Below are 17198 nucleotides of genomic sequence, written 5' to 3'. Positions count from 1 at the left end.
TAGTAAATGCTTTTGACTTTGTTTCATTATATAAATGTGGAGTTACATAAAACTGCGAGGTATTTCAATTATAACACAGTCTTATTTGTTTTCTTAGACTAACAACCTGATCCTTAAGTAGGGAAACAGCTTGTTGTAGGTCTGTAACTTCAGTGGCCAATTTACTGTTCGGTTTTGGGTAGTCCATAATTGATTGGCATCTTGATGCCATTTTTTAACAAACTCTGTAGTTTGTTTGCACTGTGTGGTGTAAGGCAATGCCAGAAACGGCTGTGGTGGCAGTTACTGCAATTATTTCCAAAATTGTAGCTATTAAAATTCCTATAAATCTTTTTGAGTGTTTTAGAATATGATTGAACAATTTATCTAATAAATACATTGTAGGGGTTTTTTTGCCAGGGCCTATTCATTTTAACTGGCAACCAAATTCCATTTTTAGTCTTTAGAATATAGAGAGAGTCTTTATAAGGGCGAAATGGTATTGATCTATTGATGTAAGTGTAATAGTGACAATTATTGTAAGTTACTAAAAATTTAGATTTATTATAAACTGTTTTACCAATCATAATTAAATATGGCAATTTTATACAAGCTTGTATATATTTGGTATCATTTAAATTAAAGGTCCATTTTTGTGTGTGTTATTGTTTTCTCTGCTAAATGGATTTGTCCATGTAGTTAATGACTGAAATGCAGCCATTAGTTTCCAAATTTGATTATGGATTGGGCCTTTGGGCATATGTGGGGCAGGAGGTGCCAACCCATCCACCATCCAAGTAACAGCGTCTCCTGTACGATTGTCTGTTATGATGATACAAATCCTTTTCTCATTCTCTTTCCAAGTCAGATAAGAAAACGTTTTAGCAGAGAAACGTTGGCCATAAGGGATCCAGTCTACAATAGGGCCAAAGGGTGATCCTGCAATTATGCGGCCCAAAGAGCCTCTACAATCCTCCCAGTGTACCCAGTCTTTAGAGTCAGACACTTTTGGTTTTTTTCAAAGTGGCATATCCGGAGGATTGTTACGATATTTGGTAGTGAAGGCAAAAGTAGTGGCCTGTAATAAAGATAATTGCACATGGATATTATTCTTAGGTTTCACTACAGACACCAGTCAGGTTTGTGGTTGAGGTTTTATGCAATGTTGACCTTTTCTTATACAAATAGGTGGCCCCTCCATATCCACTTTATATTGATCAATATGAAGTCCTTGCTCTCTAGGAAAGGCGGGTCCCCTATAATCATATGGTCCTGACATCCAATTAGAATCATTGACAAAAATAGGAAAAGGTGAATCCGTCCAAGTAACGACTTTATTTAAAGGTGGATTGGGTACATACGCCCGATAATGAAAAGATTGGTTTGTGCTGCCACCTATCGTCATGTTCAGGACGGAGCTAAGGGCAAGGAAAAAAGTTACGGAGGTTTTTGGAGTATTAGTCTGAGTCAAGGTCTCATTTGCTTTCTCACAGGTTCTCTTCAGGTGACCCCAGGTCACAAGTGGGGCTTGCTGGGTCTTGCGAGAAGGTCGGGGTGGCTTTTTTGGAGGAGCTATGGCCAGTCGCTTTAGCTCCGCCTCAATCGCATCCATCATGATTTTTGGCATCTTTTGTTTTGGGTTTGAAACGCCGGCTCGGTATCTGTATCATCTATTTTTTGTTAAGACACAAGCAAAACCTCGACCCCACGTTTTAGCCCATCCCTTTGTCCACACATTTGTACTATCATCTTTCTACCATATAGGTTGATAATTAGATCTTTTTATTACTTGAGACCAATGTATTTTTACTGCTGTACTATTGTCACCTTTTTTTTTATTCTTATTTCAGCATATTGTGGGGGTACAAAAGTTTAGGTTACGTATATTGCCCTTGCCCCCCACCCCCCCCAAGTCAGAGCTTCAAAGGTGTCCATCCCCCAGTTAAGGTAAATAAAGCTGGTTTAATCTACCTTTAGGAGACGGTACCCCTTCCCCTTTTTCTTTTAACAATGTTTTTAAGAGATAAATGTGCACGCTCAATGATTCCTTGACCTTGAGGGTTATATGGAATACCAGTTGTATGTTTTATATTCCAATGAGAACAAAAGGTGGAAAAAGAACGTGAAGAATGTGCAGGTCCATTGTCAGTTTTAACAGTGTTTGGTACGCCCATAATGGCAAAGCAGTTATACATATGAGATATAACGTGTTTAACTGTTTCTCCAGTAGATGGCGTAGCACAAATAGAATCTGAAAAAGTATTTACTGTAGCATGTACTATTCCTAATTTTCCAAATTTTGGAATATGAGTTACATCCATTTGCCATAATTCGTTTGGATAAATACCTCGAGGATCGACTTCTGCTGAAAATTTTGGCTGATTAATAATTTGACAAGTTGGGCAATGCGATACAATGTTTTGTTTGATTTTGAGTAAGTTTATATTTGAGAGCCAGTCCTTTAGCACTGATGTTCCAGCAGCAATGGTAACTGCGCGTTCCACTCAACTCGCCCCCTGGAACTGGAAGTCAGACTTGTCACTTGCAAGGGGTGTGCACAGGATACTGGGCGCAACCTAGTGCCAGCGGACAGCTAGAGCCAAGGTGCAAGAGGTGCCCTAAAGACACCAACACCAGGCTGTTACCCGCACAGGTGCCACAAGCACATGGGCGTGAGATCGACTCTCCAAACTGTTTTTAAATTACTAATATTTCAGCCTGGGTACAATGGCTCATGCCTGTAATCCCAGCACTTTGGAAGGCGGAAATGCAAGGATTGCTTGAGGCCAGGAGTTTGAAACCAGCCTGGGCAGTATCACAAGACCATCTCTACACAAAAAATTTTAAAAAATAGCCAGGTGTAGTGGTGCACACCTGTAGTCCCAGTTACTCAGGAGACTGAGGCAAGAGGATCACTTGAGTCCCGGGTTACTATGATCACACCACTACACTCTAGCCCAAGCAACAGAGCCAGACCCTGTCTCTAAATAAAAATTCAAACATACAAAAATTATACAATGAGTTCTCCTATGGAGCCTCTATGTACACATCCCGACTGCATCACTCTCCCTACTCACCCACTTGTAACAGACAGCCCAGGCAACTATCTTGAATTTAGTATTTAGTAATCCAAAGGCACTTCTTTCTGCCTTTACTATATTACACTCAATTCTAAGCAATATATATATATATATATTTTTTTTTTTTTTTTCCTTGAGACTGAGTCTTGCTGTTGCCTGGGCTAGAGCGCTGTGGCATCAGCCTAGCTCATAGCAACCTCAAACTCCTGGGCTCAAGGGATCCTCGTTTTGGCCTCCCAGAGTTCTAGGATTTACAGGCGTGAGCCACCACGCCCAGCCTTCTTCAGTTGTTTTTAAACATTACATACTATATACACATGCTTTTTTCAGGAAGGATCTTGCTTTAGCGTCTCCCAGGCTGCAGTGCAGTGGCACAGTCAGCTCACAGTAACCCCAAACTCCTGGGCTCAAGAACCCTCCCAACTCAGCCTGCTAAGTAGCCTGGACTACAGGCTTGTGCCACCCCCACACCTGGCTAACTTTCCTGTTTATTGTTCAGTGTTTTGCTGTTACCCAGACAGGTCTCAAACTCATTCCTAGCCTCGAGTGATGTTCTCACCTCAGCATCCCTAAGTGCCTGGATTGTAGCTATGAGCTAAGCATGGCCCCCAAATCTTGACTCTGAAATTCTATTTCTGAAAATGTATTCCAGGACACAACTCCAAATGAGTACAAATAACAGGGTATCAGCACAAGTATAGTATGACTGGGAATCTAAATGTCACCTAACAGAAGCTGGGTAATAGTCCATTCTTACCATCAATATACACCTGCCATGTGGGTAGGGATCTTCGAAAGAGTAAAACAAAAAGACAACGGAGTCCATTCTTTTTACAGATGTCTGGACACCCTGTTTTCACTGATTGGTCAAAAGGCAAATCAAATGCCCATGTTGATAGTTTACCATCATCAAAACCCTCAAATGCTTGTCCATAACATCTAGCACATTCGAACGATATGGCAATCTTCTGTGAAACGTAAATATACTTTTAAAAAACCCACAATGCTAATCCTTAGTGTTAATGTGTGTTGCAATCTCATCTTCATATTTTATACCTAACTATAAAGAGGTATAGCTGGATACAAACTGATGATCATTCACTGGTGAGACATTATTTAATCTTTTTGTACTATTCTGTTTTCACTGAGACCAAACAATATTTGCTTTAAAATATTTTATTGGAGTCTTTCAGATAAAACCAGATTGTTGCACAAGATAAAGCAAATACAAGTGAAAGCTATCTACTTGACAGGTAAGTGACCCCAAATTTCTAAGTAATTTTTTCTCCAATAAGATTATAGCTGTTCACACAGGTTAATAAAGAAGTTCCTAGGATCTGCTCAACACCAACTAGAGGACATCCTTTGTGTCAGCAAAATCCTGAAATTTCATAAAAAGGAATACATTAAAACCATGTAGGCAATTGGCAGCAAAAATATATGAAGATGGACAGATAGGGGAGGGGTGCCAGACAGGATGGAGGGGAGGTGAAGAGTGGATCAGGTGGTTTCAGAGATCCTCAGAGACAAGCTCAGAGACTCTAGTCCAACCAGGTCATCATTACCACCCTGGGGCTGGAAACCAAAATACAGGACACTCACCACTGCAAACAAGGAGAAAGGGAATGGCTCTCCACTTGGCACAGCCTGAAGGTCAGGCAGCAGGAACCATCATCTAGGCATCACAGCCTTCCCAAAAGCAAGTCCCCAAAGGAGTAGGTTCCAAACTTTAGGCCTCTGGCCATCAGGTTAGTGCAGAATCCCCTGGCTGGGCTTCCAGAACTCTCATTCTAGAAAGAGGAAATGGAACCACCAATGAGAATAAGCAGAGAGTTAACAGCCTTGCCTTTGGCTCCTCTCAGGGACCCAAGTATCCAGTTCCCTAAATGAGTCAGAACTTAGTTTTGACATCAGGACCAGTGTCAGAGACTCTAGTCTGTGAACTCATCATCCCCAATTTAGGGAGACCTGGATCAAGGGAAGCCATTCCGAAGGGACCTAGTACACTCCAGAGACCACAGTTCCAGTATATAAGGATCTAACAAATGAGTCCAGGGATGGAAGTTTGACAGAGGAGTAGGAAATAATTCAGAACTGCAGATGAGCTCCACTGGGAGGTACCAGTGTACCTCCAGGTTTACAGTAGAAATATGGGGGAAGGGCCGGGTGTGGTGGCTCACGCCTGTAATCCCAGCACTCTGGGAGGCCGAGGCGGGTGGACCATTTGAGCTCAGGAGTTAGAGACCAGCCTGAGCAAGAGGGAGACCCCCCTCTCTACTAAAAATAGAAAGAAATTAGCTGAACAACTAAAAATATATAGAAAGAATTAGCAAGGCATGATAGCAAATGCCTGTAGTCCCAGCTACTCGGGAGGCTGAGGCAGGAGGATGGCTTGAGCCCGGAGTTAGAGGTTGCTGTGAGCTAGGCCGACAGCCACGGTACTCTAGCCCGGGCAACTGAGTGACAGTCTCAAAAAAAAAAAAAAAAAGAAAGAAAGAAAGAAATATGGGGGAAAGATGCACAACATGTTTAAGGTATAAATAATAGTCACAAGTGAAATGTAAACCAAAAGTCGTCTTTAAGGCTGGCACAGCGGTTCAGGCCTATAACCCCAGCACTTTGGGAAGCTGAGGCAGGATGATCACTTGAGGCCAGGAGCTCAGGCCCAGCCTGGGCAACATAGGGAGATCCTGACTCTAAAAAAACAAACAAACAAACAAACAAAAAAACCTAGAGGTATGCCTGTAGTCCCAGCTAATGGGAAGGCTAAGCTGAGGCAGGATTGCTTGAGCCCAGGCATTGGAGGCTGCAGTGAGCTATGACCCTGGCCCTGCCTCCAGCCTAGGCCACAGAACTACAGTCTCAAAATAAAACGGGAAAAAAAAAGCAGTCTTTAGAAAATCACCAGGTGAAATGTTTTCATTGCTGCATGTGTTCATTAGAAAATAGGCAGACCTCCATAATGCCCATAATAGCTTGGGAATAAAATAGCGAGAGGCACTCAGGGAGCTCTCGCATCCAGTACTCACCTTTATTCAAGGACAACACACCGATGGACGTCTTAAAACTCCTAATGGGGAAACGAGACACAGGAGCTTAAGTTTAATAATACAACTGTTCCTAAGCATCAACTTCTCCCCAAGCCCAGATCTAGGGACCCTGGCCCGGGGGGCGGTCAGCGCGCTGCGGTGATTGGCATCAGCGAGACACTCAGTCACCTGGGGTCGTCATCACCCCCGTCCACCGCCAGGCCGACCGCCAGTCCGTCTCGCAATCATAGCACAACTCACTCACCATCATGGCGCTGCGAGGATCAGAAGCTTGGGAAGAAACCAATGAGTCAGCAGAGGTCGGGGCGTCTCCAGCTGAGTTCCCCGACCTGACCTAGGTCAGTTCCAAGCAATGGCGTCAGGCAGACATCACAAACTACTCTGCAACGGTTGTTCACCTAGGTCCGCCGAGCCCTGCAGTCCCCTCCCCCAGCCGGGCTCGGAGGTACCCGTGCAGGGACTGCTGTGCAAAGGCGGCGCAGGGCGCAGGAGCCTGCCGCTTCCCCTTGCTCTGCAGCAGGCTCCGCAGCAGGCGCCAGGAAGACACCCACGACCGCATGCCCAACACCAGCGAGCCAGCCCACCGCGCCAAGAGAGCGGCGCGCGCCGAGCCGGGCTATTTATGGCTGCGCCGGTCGGGGGCCTGACCGGGATGGATGTCTTCCTATCTGCCTGGCTCGACGCACGGCATTTTCCCCATCGTTCGTCCAATAGGAACAAAACAAAGCGAAAAAAAGGCCATGAAAGTGTGTTTCACACTCCTCTAGGCAAATATTTGGAGGTGTTTTGTGAATTTTTAAAAACAAAAAACAGGGTGATCTGGCAGGCCAGCGGGAGAAAGGCCCCGGCGCCGGCCGGCCGGCGCGAGCTGGGCGCCCCTTCCTCAGCCCAGGGTCCTGCGCGGCTGTTGGTGCGGTGCAGCGTCCTCGCGCGTCCGCAGACGCCCCGCTCGGACCGCGGGGGAAAATCTGAGTTTGTCCCCTGCCTTCCTGCGCGCAGATTGTCAAGCACCTTAAGCTTCGTGTCTTTTTTTTTTAACTGCTTTATTGAGATATAATTGACATACAATAAACTATGCATGTTTAAAATATACAATTTGGGCCGGGCGCGGTGGCTCACGCCTGTAATCCTAGTACTCTGAGAGGCCTAGGCGGGAAGATCGTTTGAGCTCAGGAGTTCGAGACCAGCCTGAGCAAGGTCGAGACCCCTCCCTGCCCCCCGCCCCCGTCTCTACTAAAAAAATAGAAAGAAATGATCTGGACAACGAAAAATATATAGAAAAAATTAGCCGGGCATAGTGGCGCATGCCTGTAGTCCCAGCTACTCGGGAGGCTGAGGCAGGAGGATCGCTTGAGCCCGGGAGTTTGAGGTTGCTGTGAGCTATAGGCTGACGCCACGGCACTCCAGCCTGGGCAACAGAGCGGGACTCTGTCTCAAATAAAATAAAATATACAATTTGATAAGTATTTTTGCTCTCTGAACCTTTTTTTTTGAGACAGAGTCTCGCTCTGTTGCCCTGGCTAGAGTGAGTGCCGTGGCGTCAGCCTAGCTCACAGCAACCTCAAACTCCCGGGCTCAAGCGATCCTCCTGCCTCAGCCTCCCGAGTAGCTGGGACTACAGGCATGCGCCACTATGCCCGGCTAATTTTTTCTATATATTTTTCGTTGTCCAGATCATTTCTTTCTATTTTTTTAGTAGAGACGGGGTCTTGCTCTTGCTCAGGCTTCTCTGAACCTTTTTAAAGTGTACATTTAACTAGTGTTAAGTATATTCACATTGTTGTACAACGGATCTCCGGGATTTTTTCATCTTGCAAAACTGAAACGCTATGCCCATTAGACAACTCCATTTCCCCCTGCTTCCTGCACTTTTTATGAGCAGCGTGTGGCCTGGGAGTTGGCCAAAAGTGGATGGAAGTATCCGGCACTCTCTCAGTAGCATCATGTTTTGTCACAGCGGGGTTGGAAGCAAACCGAGTTGGGGTAGGGTGGCAATAGCCCGGCCTTACTCTCCCTTCTTTAGTTTTCCCTCCCTCCAAAATCTTCCTTAGTCATTTGCCTTTGGCTCCTAATCCACCCCCGCCTGTATCATCCCAAATCCCCATCTTCCTGGGGGGCCCTCTTGTACTGTGATAAGCAGACGTAAATTCTGGTCTCTCCAGTTAGGTGAAAGGCCAGAGTCCACCCCAGATGCAGAGAAAAGAAAGAAGGTCTCCTGATTATTGATTGTGTTGATGATTATCTGCTAGCATAGTACAATGGGTGCATAATCAAGGTGACCTAAGGCAGGTCCTAGGTCCGAGGGAAGGGGGAGTCGATTTAACAAATACTGCCCAGCTATATGAAGTTAAATTTTACAATGCTTATTTAGGTTGTAGGAAATTGTACTTTGTTCTAACTGATGCTATCTGCTTCTGTAAACCTGCTTGCTTTTTACTCGATTGTTTAAAATAGTTAATCAGATAGGACTGGAGGGTCTTTGGATGATCTCTTAACCTTGAAGCTGGAAATTGTTGCCTAAGATGTCCCAAGGTGTATATGTTTAATGTTCCTTATGGCGCAATGGCGAAGGGTATGTAAGTTGTCACAAAACCTGTGCTCAGGGCTGCACTCCGAGCTCGGTGGGATCCCTGCCAGAGAGCGTGCCGCTGGCCAGCTAATAAAGACTCACTAAATTTCAATCAGTCTTTCATGGTTGACTTTCTCGCTCTGGTCCATAACAGTATCCCTTTACTTATAAATTCAGATAATGTTTTGGCTGGGCACAACTTTGGGAGGTGGAGGCAAGAGGCTTGCTTGAGGCCAAGAGTTCCAGACCAGCCTGGGCAATATCGAGACCACATCTCTACATTTATTTTTTTTAATTTAAAAAAATTAGCTGGCACGGTGGCACATGCCTGTAGTCCCAGCTATTCAGGAGGCTGAGGCAGGTTGTGTTAGGGACAGAAAAACAAGAGGTAATGGAATGATAGGAGCAGAAAAACAAGAAGGAGGAAACAGTTAAAGAAAAACAATAAGAAGGAACTAGTTAATAGAAAATAATCAGGGAAAATAATCTGGGAAAACAGTTATTTCAGTCTTAAAGAATGGGGTAATTAGACCATGCAACAGTGACCACCAATCAGAAAATAGAAAAACACCATAAATGGTGACTTTCTGGCCAGGCGCAGTGGCTCACACCTGTAATCCTAGCACTCTGGGAGGCTGAGGCAGGAGGATCACTTGAAGTCAGGAGTTCAAGAGCAGCCTGAGCAAGAACAGGACCCTGTCTCTACTAAAAATAGAAATATTTTCCCTGACTCTCAAATCATGGGCAAAAAAGAAATATTAGGTCATGGCATGAGCCTGTAGTCCCAGCTACTCAGGAGGCTGAGGCAGGAGGATCGCTTGAGCAGCCCAGGAGTTTGAGGTTGCTGTGAGCCAGGCTGACGCCAGGGTACTCTACTCAGGGCATTGAGGCTCTGTCTCAAATAAAAAAAGAAAAGAAAAGAAAAGTTCAGCAAGAATTGGCCCAGGAACCAAAGAAACTCCTAATCATGCTGTTTCCTCCAACGGCTTTCAAGGAGGGCTTCCTCTACTTTGTCATTCCTAAAATGTTTGATTTTCCTAGAGGGTAAGGATTTAGTGAAAAAGTGTAACATGGAACTTTAATCTGTTTGGTCTTGGAGTAGATATTTCCAGGCTAGATTTTCGGGAGGAAGGAGGTTGGGATTCTCGAAGGCTAGAGGAAGAATTAAGGACAACTAACTGCTACAGCAGGAGGAACCCCCGAGGGAAAGGCCTGCTTGGGAGGAAAACCCAGCCCCTCAACCTTCCCAGCTCTGTGCGGTGCAACTTTATCCTCCTCTTGTATTTTTTTTTTTTAAAGTGTCCATAAGAAAGGACAAGGAAACTTTGTTAAATCTGAGGTAAAACCATCACTTGGAATCAGACAGGAACCACCAAATGCCAACAGCAGTCAGTGTAAGGTTTTTTTGGATTGGCCGGCCCCAGAGAAAGAAAGACAAGCAGAGTTGAAAGGGGTAAAGTAACGAGGCTTTATTGGGGCGCTCCCCGGCGAGGTTCACGGGCCGAGAGAGAGAGACCTGGGAAGTGGCATCGCCCAGAAGTCTGAGTGGGCTTATATATGTTTTTAGGGCCGGGGGTAGGGGTTTCTTTGGCAGGAAGATTTATGATGGGGAGAGCAAGGAATTTTCCGTTGCAGTTTTAGGGTGGGTATTGAGAAATAGGAGGAGCTGGTGGTATGTGTGACTCCAGGAACCGAGACCCTTATCAGAGTAACCATCCAGGTGTGGCTATTCTTTAACTTAGCTGGGCCCTGCAGGCATTGTTTTCGGCAGGTCTCGTGGGCTGCTTCTTTTTCCATTAGGGAAGGGAGTGGTGCCCGCCACCAGCCTTACATTCAGGAAGTGGGGAAAAAAACATGGCCCCAAAACTGCCACCTTTTGGTCTCTAATCTTGGCCAGGATACAGCTGACCACCTCCACCTCCCAGCTGACCAGGAAAAAAGTTTTAGATACCTCCTGTAGAGTGGGGTGGGATGAGAATTCCAGAGGTGACACAAAGAACCTGCTACAGTGCCTGGCCCTTCCCTCCTCTGCTGCCATCCCCCCAAATTCTGTCTCTCACTCCTTCAGACTCTTGTCTGGATAACTGCAACCAGGGTGACCATGGCTGAAGATGTTCATCTACATGTTTCTGCTCAAAATGATCTTAGATGTTTTGAAGTGAGGCCATTCAGACAAAAGGAGGCAACAAAAGCTAAGTGAGGCTAAATAATTTGCACATGGTCACCCAGTTGCAATTTACAGAGCCATAGTGTGAATCTGCATCTCATTGTTGCTATTTTGTCCACCTCACAAACATTTACTAATATTTAAATACTTTTTGTAATATTTGAAATTTAGTATCAGCAATTTTGAAATACACATTGACTATATTCACCACCCTCTGCAATACAGCTCAAAAATTTCCTCGTCCCAATGAGGCTGTGTGCCCTTTGCCCATCATCTACCCCATTCCCCCACCCCCAGGAACCACCATTCTCTCTGCTTCTACATTTTAGATTCCACATACGTGGGAATGCGGTGTTTGTCTTTCTGTGGACCCACAGATGTCAGAAAAGCTGATCAGCCACTCCTCCCCCAAACCCTTTTACAGCTACCATCCCTACTTTTCCGCGAAACAGGCCCCACTCCAATCAAAATGGGCACCTGTAATTTGTCTCCTTACCCATCCCCAGCTAAGCCCTAACAGAAATACCCATGGCCAGAACTTCTAACGGGTACCTCCCTTCAGAAGTACTGTCCCTTTCAGTCTAGGGATCTAGACTTCAGACATACCACAAAGGGTCCGTTATCCTTCCCCAAATACAAACAAACAAACATATTTTCAACATTTTATTTTTTATACTTATGTAAAATTATAAAGTCACACATTCCCTTTGTAGTGTGTTTTGCAAAGCAAAAAAAGTACAGAAGGTGGCAGTGCTGATTCATTTGAGAGAAACTCAAAGTAAAACTTTCATGAAATGCAAAGATCTCTAACGAACATATTGGTTATACTATAAAAACATAATGAAGCCAGCTGATTACCATCAGATTACAACTTTACTACTAGTAGACTGCTGAAGTAGAAAAAAATATATACGACAATAGCAAAGTCTTTTGAGTCCAAACCATCTCCCTCCAACACAAACAGGGTGAAAGGAAGAAAGGGCCTCCTAATCCACCTCCTCAATGGTGGGACCAGACCCAGAGCCCCCCTTGGGAGCCTGAGCCCCAAAGCCGCCAGCCCCGGGGCCACCCGCACCCTGGTACAGTCCGCTGATGATGGGGTTACACACCTGCTCCAGCTCCTTCCTCTTGTGCTCAAACTCGTCCTTCTCGGCCAGGGTGTTGGCATCCAGCCAGGAAATGACCTCTTGACACTTGTCCAGCACCTTCTTCTTGTCAGCCTCGCTGATCTTGCCCCTGAGCCCCTCGTCCTCCACGGCGCTCTTCATGTTGAAGGCGTACGACTCCAGGGCGTTCTTGGCAGACACCCTCTCCCGCTGCACCTCGTCCTCCGCCTTGTACTTCTCCGCCTCCTGCACCATGCGCTCGATCTCCTCCTTGCTCAGGCGGCCCTTGTCATTGGTGATGGTGATCTTGTTGGCCTTGCCGGTGCTCTTGTCCGTGGCCGTGACGTTCAGGATGCCATTGGCGTCGATGTCAAAGGTCACCTCGATCTGGGGCACGCCCCTGGGGGCCGGAGGGATGCCGCTCAGCTCGAAACGGCCCAGCAGGTTGTTGTCCCGGGTCATGGCCCTCTCGCCCTCGTACACCTGGATCAGAACCCCGGGTTGGTTGTCGGAGTATGTGGTGAAGATCTGCGTCTGCTTGGTGGGGATGGTGGAGTTGCGCTTGATCAGGGCAGTCATCACGCCCCCGGCCGTCTCCAGCCCCAGCGACAGGGGAGCCACGTCCAGCAGCAGCAGGTCTTGCACGTTCTCCGACTTGTCCCCCATCAGGATAGCTGCCTGCACCGCCGCCCCGTAGGCCACCGCCTCGTCCGGATTGATGCTCTTGTTGAGGTCGCGCCCATTGAAGAAGTCCTGCAGCAGCTTCTGCACCTTGGGGATGCGAGTGGAGCCCCCGACCAGGACCAGGTCGTGGATCTGGGCCTTGTCCAGCTTGGCGTCCCGCAGAGCCTTCTCCACCGGCTCCAGGGTGCTTCGGAACAGGTCTGAGCACAGCTCCTCGAACCTTGCCCTGGTGATGGACGTGTAGAAGTCGATGCCCTCAAACAGGGAGTCGATCTCCAGGCTGGCCTGGGTGCTGGACGACAGGGTCCTCTTGGCCCTCTCGCAGGCGGTGCGCAGTCGCCGCACGGCTCGCTTGTTCTGGCTGATGTCCTTCTTGTGTTTCCTCTTGAACTCTTCCACGAAGTGGTTCACCAGCCGGTTGTCGAAGTCCTCCCCACCCAGGTGGGTATCCCCGGCGGTGGCCTTCACCTCGAAGATGCCATCGTCGATCGTCAGGATGGACACGTCGAAGGTGCCCCCGCCCAGGTCAAAGATGAGCACGTTGCGCTCCCCCTTGCCGGTCCTGTCCAGGCCGTAGGCGATGGCGGCGGCCGTGGGCTCGTTGATGATCCGCAGCACGTTGAGCCCCGCGATCACCCCCGCATCCTTGGTGGCCTGGCGCTGCGAATCATTGAAGTAGGCCGGCACGGTGATCACCGCGTTGGTCACCGGGTAGCCCAGGTACGCCTCGGCGATCTCTTTCATCTTGGTCAGCACCATGGACGAGATCTCCTCGGGGTAGAACGCCTTGGTCTCCCCCTTGTAGCTCACCTGCACCTTGGGCTTGTCCCCGTCGTTGATCACCTGGAAAGGCCAGTGCTTCATGTCCGACTGCACCACCGGGTCGCCGAACTTGCGGCCGATCAGCCGCTTCGCGTCAAACACTGTGTTCTGAGGGTTCAGCGCCACCTGGTTCTTGGCCGCATCCCCGATGAGCCGCTCGGTGTCCGTGAAGGCCACGTAGCTGGGGGTGGTGCGGTTGCCCTGGTCGTTGGCGATGATCTCCACCTTGCCGTGCTGGAACACCCCCACGCACGAGTAGGTGGTGCCCAGGTCGATGCCGATCGCCGTGGCTTTGGCCATGCTGGTGCCTCGCTCTCTCGGCTCTGCTCTGACGCTCGGGCGATCTGCCAGTCGAGTCGTAGGACGCGATCCGCGACAGGACCTCGGTTTCTTCTCAAAACTGGAAACTGGACGCGCCGCGCCGGAGGCCTGGACAGCTGCGGAGTGACGCCGGGAAGCCCACCCACTGCTCTTGGCTTTTCCTCAGGCTGCTGCTCGCGCCGGGTGCTCAGCGCGGCTTTTATAAGTCACCCGCCAGCCCCGCCTTTTCCGTCTTCAGCCAATCACCGAGGTCGGCGGGGCTGCCCGGTCGGGAATATTCCAGGGGTTTCGCCTCCCGTCCTGCCTCCGGGCTTCCTGGGACCAATCAGCGTCCAGGGTGCCGCCCGTCCTCGGAACTCTCCAGATTCTTCTGGGATTCACTGGGCGGGGGGCGGGGCGGACCGGGCGCCGAGAGGAGGGGAGGGGCGGGGAGGAGGTGCGTGTTGACTGGGTCTCTGAGGCGAAGCTGGCCGCCCGCCCGCTGTGCGCAATTGACAGGCAGGGGCCGCGCTAGGCTAGTCACTGTAGCGTGCTGCATGGTTTGTAGGATGACTGCGGGGACACTCTGCGGAACAGTTGCCAGTTGACCAAGGGGTTAAAGCAAAAAGAAAACACCACATAGAAAATTCCCGAGTTTCTGGAAGGAGGCGGGGCATTGATGGGGCAAGGAGATCCTGATTGGACCGTGGCTGTGAGGGACGGGCCGCCTTTCCGGCCTCTTACCGAGGGGCCAAAACGCTTGGGCGGCCTGAAGAATGTTCTGGCCTTCGTATTCCCATTTTAGGTTTACAGTGGGAACCAGAAGGAAAGAGATAATAGTTTTTGTCATCCTCTTTAACCTACATGGATGAGGTATCTAGGGGTTGGGGGAGCTTTGAATTTTCAAGAAAAGCAATCGTTTAAAGAAATGGTTCTTTTTTTTTTTTTTTTTTTTTTGAGACAGTCTCATTCTGTTGCCCGGGCTAGAGTGAGTGCCGTGGCGTCAGCCTAGCTCACAGCAACCTCAAACTCCTGAGCTCAAAGGATCCTCCCGCCTCAGCCTCCCAGAGTGCTGGGATTATAGGCACGAGCCACCGCGCCCGGCTAAAGAGATGTTTGTTAATAAGAGAAGGACTCCAGCAATCCGAGAAGGAACGCGCTGCGAAGGACGCTGGTTGTGAGGCGCCCCTGTCCCCGCCCACAGCCACTCCCCTGTGCTTGGACGGGGCATTAGTAAGAAAAAAATTTTGCATAGAATGCTAGTTCTCTTTAAGGCCTTTTGGGCTTATCCCTTTCACTCACCCTTCCTAGCTTGGGGGCTGAGCCGCCTCCTCTCTGCTTTTTTCTCTATTCCTGGTTCAGTCCTGGATGGTGGGTGGGGCCGGGGTTAACCTCAGAGTCCCCAATAGGATCTTCTGTGCCTGCAGCCCCTGGGCTGTCAACCATTTTTAGGTCAAATGTAACCGGGTGGTGATGGAAGGGCGGGAATGTTCGCCTTTTTTTTTTTTTTTTTTTTTCCTTTTGAGACAGAATCTCACTCTATTGCACAGGCTAGAGTGCCGTGGTATCAGCCTAGCTCACAGCAACCTCAAACTCCTGGGCTTAGGCAATCCTACTGCCTCAGCCTCCCAAGTAGCTGGGACTACAGGCATGCGTCACCATGCCTGGCTAATTTTTTCTATATATATTTTTAGTTGGCCAGCTAATTTCTTTCTATTTTTAGTAGAGACGGGTCTCACTCTTGCTCAGGCTGGTCTCGAACTTCTGACCTTGAGCAATCCTCCTGCCTCGGCCTCCCAGAGTGCTAGGATTACAGGCATGAGCCACCGCGCCCTGCCTCACACAGTTTTTTATTCTAGATACCAGCTTCCTGCGGACTCCCCTCCCTCCCGTTTTAGACACAATTACATTTAGTGATTTACTTTGCCCTTTTTTCCCCCATCGTTTGTGTGGATGCAAGATCCTTTGTTAGGTAGGTGCCTGAAAGGAAAACGTGAGGGGCCTTTGAACAATAGTACTGGTTTTACAACCCATGGAAAAAACATAAACTCATTGCTCTGCCCACATTTCTTGAACTCGGGTGGAAGGAGGCAGTTTTTTGATGAAAGAATCTGGCTTTTGAACACTTTGCTCAGTTGGCATTCTTCACATGTGCGGGCATACACACACAGATCTAAACTCATATCGCTTTAATAATCCTGTGTGTGTTTGTGTGTGCAGGTAGGTGGTAACTTTTACATTAAGATAAAACTCCCTAATGAATCACCTCCCTGAACTAGTCAAACTGGTCAAACTTCAGGAATTTTCCCATTTTTCTAAGCAGTGTCTGGCTGGGGATCTCCCCAAGCTTTCATCTTAGATGCATAGGTATCCTTCCAGAGACCTTTAACCTTACCCCCTTCCTTCTGGAAGCTTCCTCACCATGAACTACTACTCCTGTCAGTTCTGGATTCACTTTCTGCCTTCCAAATGTGTAATTTAAAATATTTCTCTATTGCCAAGGGCACCACTGTCTCCACTGCCTGGCAGGTGGACATGGTGATAGGACCCCAAATCTTGCTGCTGCCAGAGTAGCAGAAAAAGATCTACTGGAAATGCTGTTTTCAACGAATCAGACAGCTACACACTACGGTCAGAATCTCCAGTACTATAGTTGATCTACCTTTTTAGTTAAGTCTTGCTCTGTGGACTAGCCTGGTAACATCTATATTCCTCATCCATTTGCTGATCAGGAGAGGGTCAGCTGAATTTTGTCTTTTCTTTTAGGTGGAATGCTTCCCAAGGCATTCCTTGTGTCTGGAAGCCCAGACACAAGTTTAATTGCTGTTTAAGGTGAATAGAACTCCAAGAGATTTTCCAGAACTTTAATTTGATTAATTTTGGAATTAGGTTTTTATTGGGTTTCATATTTGGAAGGATCAGAGCTCAGGTTCCCCAGATGGAATAGAGGTCATGTACTCCTGAGGGGGGAGGGGACTGAATAGGAGGTGCCAAGAACACAGACTGCCACAGCAGTGTGGGGGAGGAGCTCCCTCCTCAGCCTGATACTGCAGATTCTTTTTCCCTCTCCTTTTTGTATTTTCTCAAACAGTACAGTTTTCTCCTCAGTTCTGTTGGTTTTAAAAGATGGTATAGTTTTGTATAGAAGAAAGCAAAAGAGATAACTGATATGAAACTTAGAGCCAGGCATTCTTAACAACCAAATGGCAAAGGTTTCAGTGATGTGAGAACTCAGGAGATTTCCAGCAGCATGGGAAAAAAATCTGGGAAGGGGAAGACCTGGATTTGCATCTGATTTCTACTTCTTTCTTGAGGCTGTTTTTCCTTTTTAATAATGAAATACAGTACTTGTAAGTTGACTAAATTACATAAGTTTATATGTGTTCATTTCTTTCTTTTTTTTTCTTTCTTGAGACAGAGTCTCACTGTATCACCCTGGTT

The 17198-nt window shown here is 47.7% G+C and overlaps 1 protein-coding gene, 1 long non-coding RNA gene and 3 other non-coding genes across 5 annotated transcripts; all 5 read right to left on the bottom strand.

The window, feature by feature from the left end:
• Positions 1–4448: 4448 nt before the first annotated feature.
• LOC138395403 (uncharacterized) lies at positions 4449–6682 on the bottom strand. The gene is made up of 3 exons (XR_011235541.1): positions 6354–6682; positions 6089–6129; positions 4449–4849 (listed from the first exon to the last, which is right to left on the bottom strand). It is a non-coding gene; the product is annotated as an uncharacterized lncRNA (long non-coding RNA).
• LOC138396224 (small nucleolar RNA ZL8) lies at positions 4550–4632 on the bottom strand. Its single transcript, XR_011235680.1, has one exon. It is a non-coding gene; the product is annotated as a small nucleolar RNA ZL8 (small nucleolar RNA).
• Positions 4948–5014, bottom strand: LOC138396186 (small nucleolar RNA SNORD52). Its single transcript, XR_011235651.1, has one exon. It is a non-coding gene; the product is annotated as a small nucleolar RNA SNORD52 (small nucleolar RNA).
• LOC138396191 (small nucleolar RNA SNORD48) lies at positions 6233–6294 on the bottom strand. Its single transcript, XR_011235656.1, has one exon. It is a non-coding gene; the product is annotated as a small nucleolar RNA SNORD48 (small nucleolar RNA).
• Positions 6683–11519: 4837 nt separating the features above from the next.
• LOC138395362 (heat shock 70 kDa protein 1) lies at positions 11520–13925 on the bottom strand. Its single transcript, XM_069488140.1, has one exon. The coding sequence runs from the start codon at positions 13755–13757 to the stop codon at positions 11832–11834; it is 1926 nt and encodes a 641-aa protein (XP_069344241.1). The 5' UTR covers positions 13758–13925; the 3' UTR covers positions 11520–11831.
• Between the last annotated feature and the right edge of the window lie 3273 nt (positions 13926–17198).

This window comes from Eulemur rufifrons, chromosome 15, assembly GCF_041146395.1.
Source record: "Eulemur rufifrons isolate Redbay chromosome 15, OSU_ERuf_1, whole genome shotgun sequence".
In the NCBI taxonomy this organism is placed as follows: Eukaryota; Metazoa; Chordata; class Mammalia; order Primates; family Lemuridae; genus Eulemur; species Eulemur rufifrons.
Note: the sequence above shows the minus strand (reverse complement) of the source record. Positions and strands in the feature narration are given on the sequence as shown.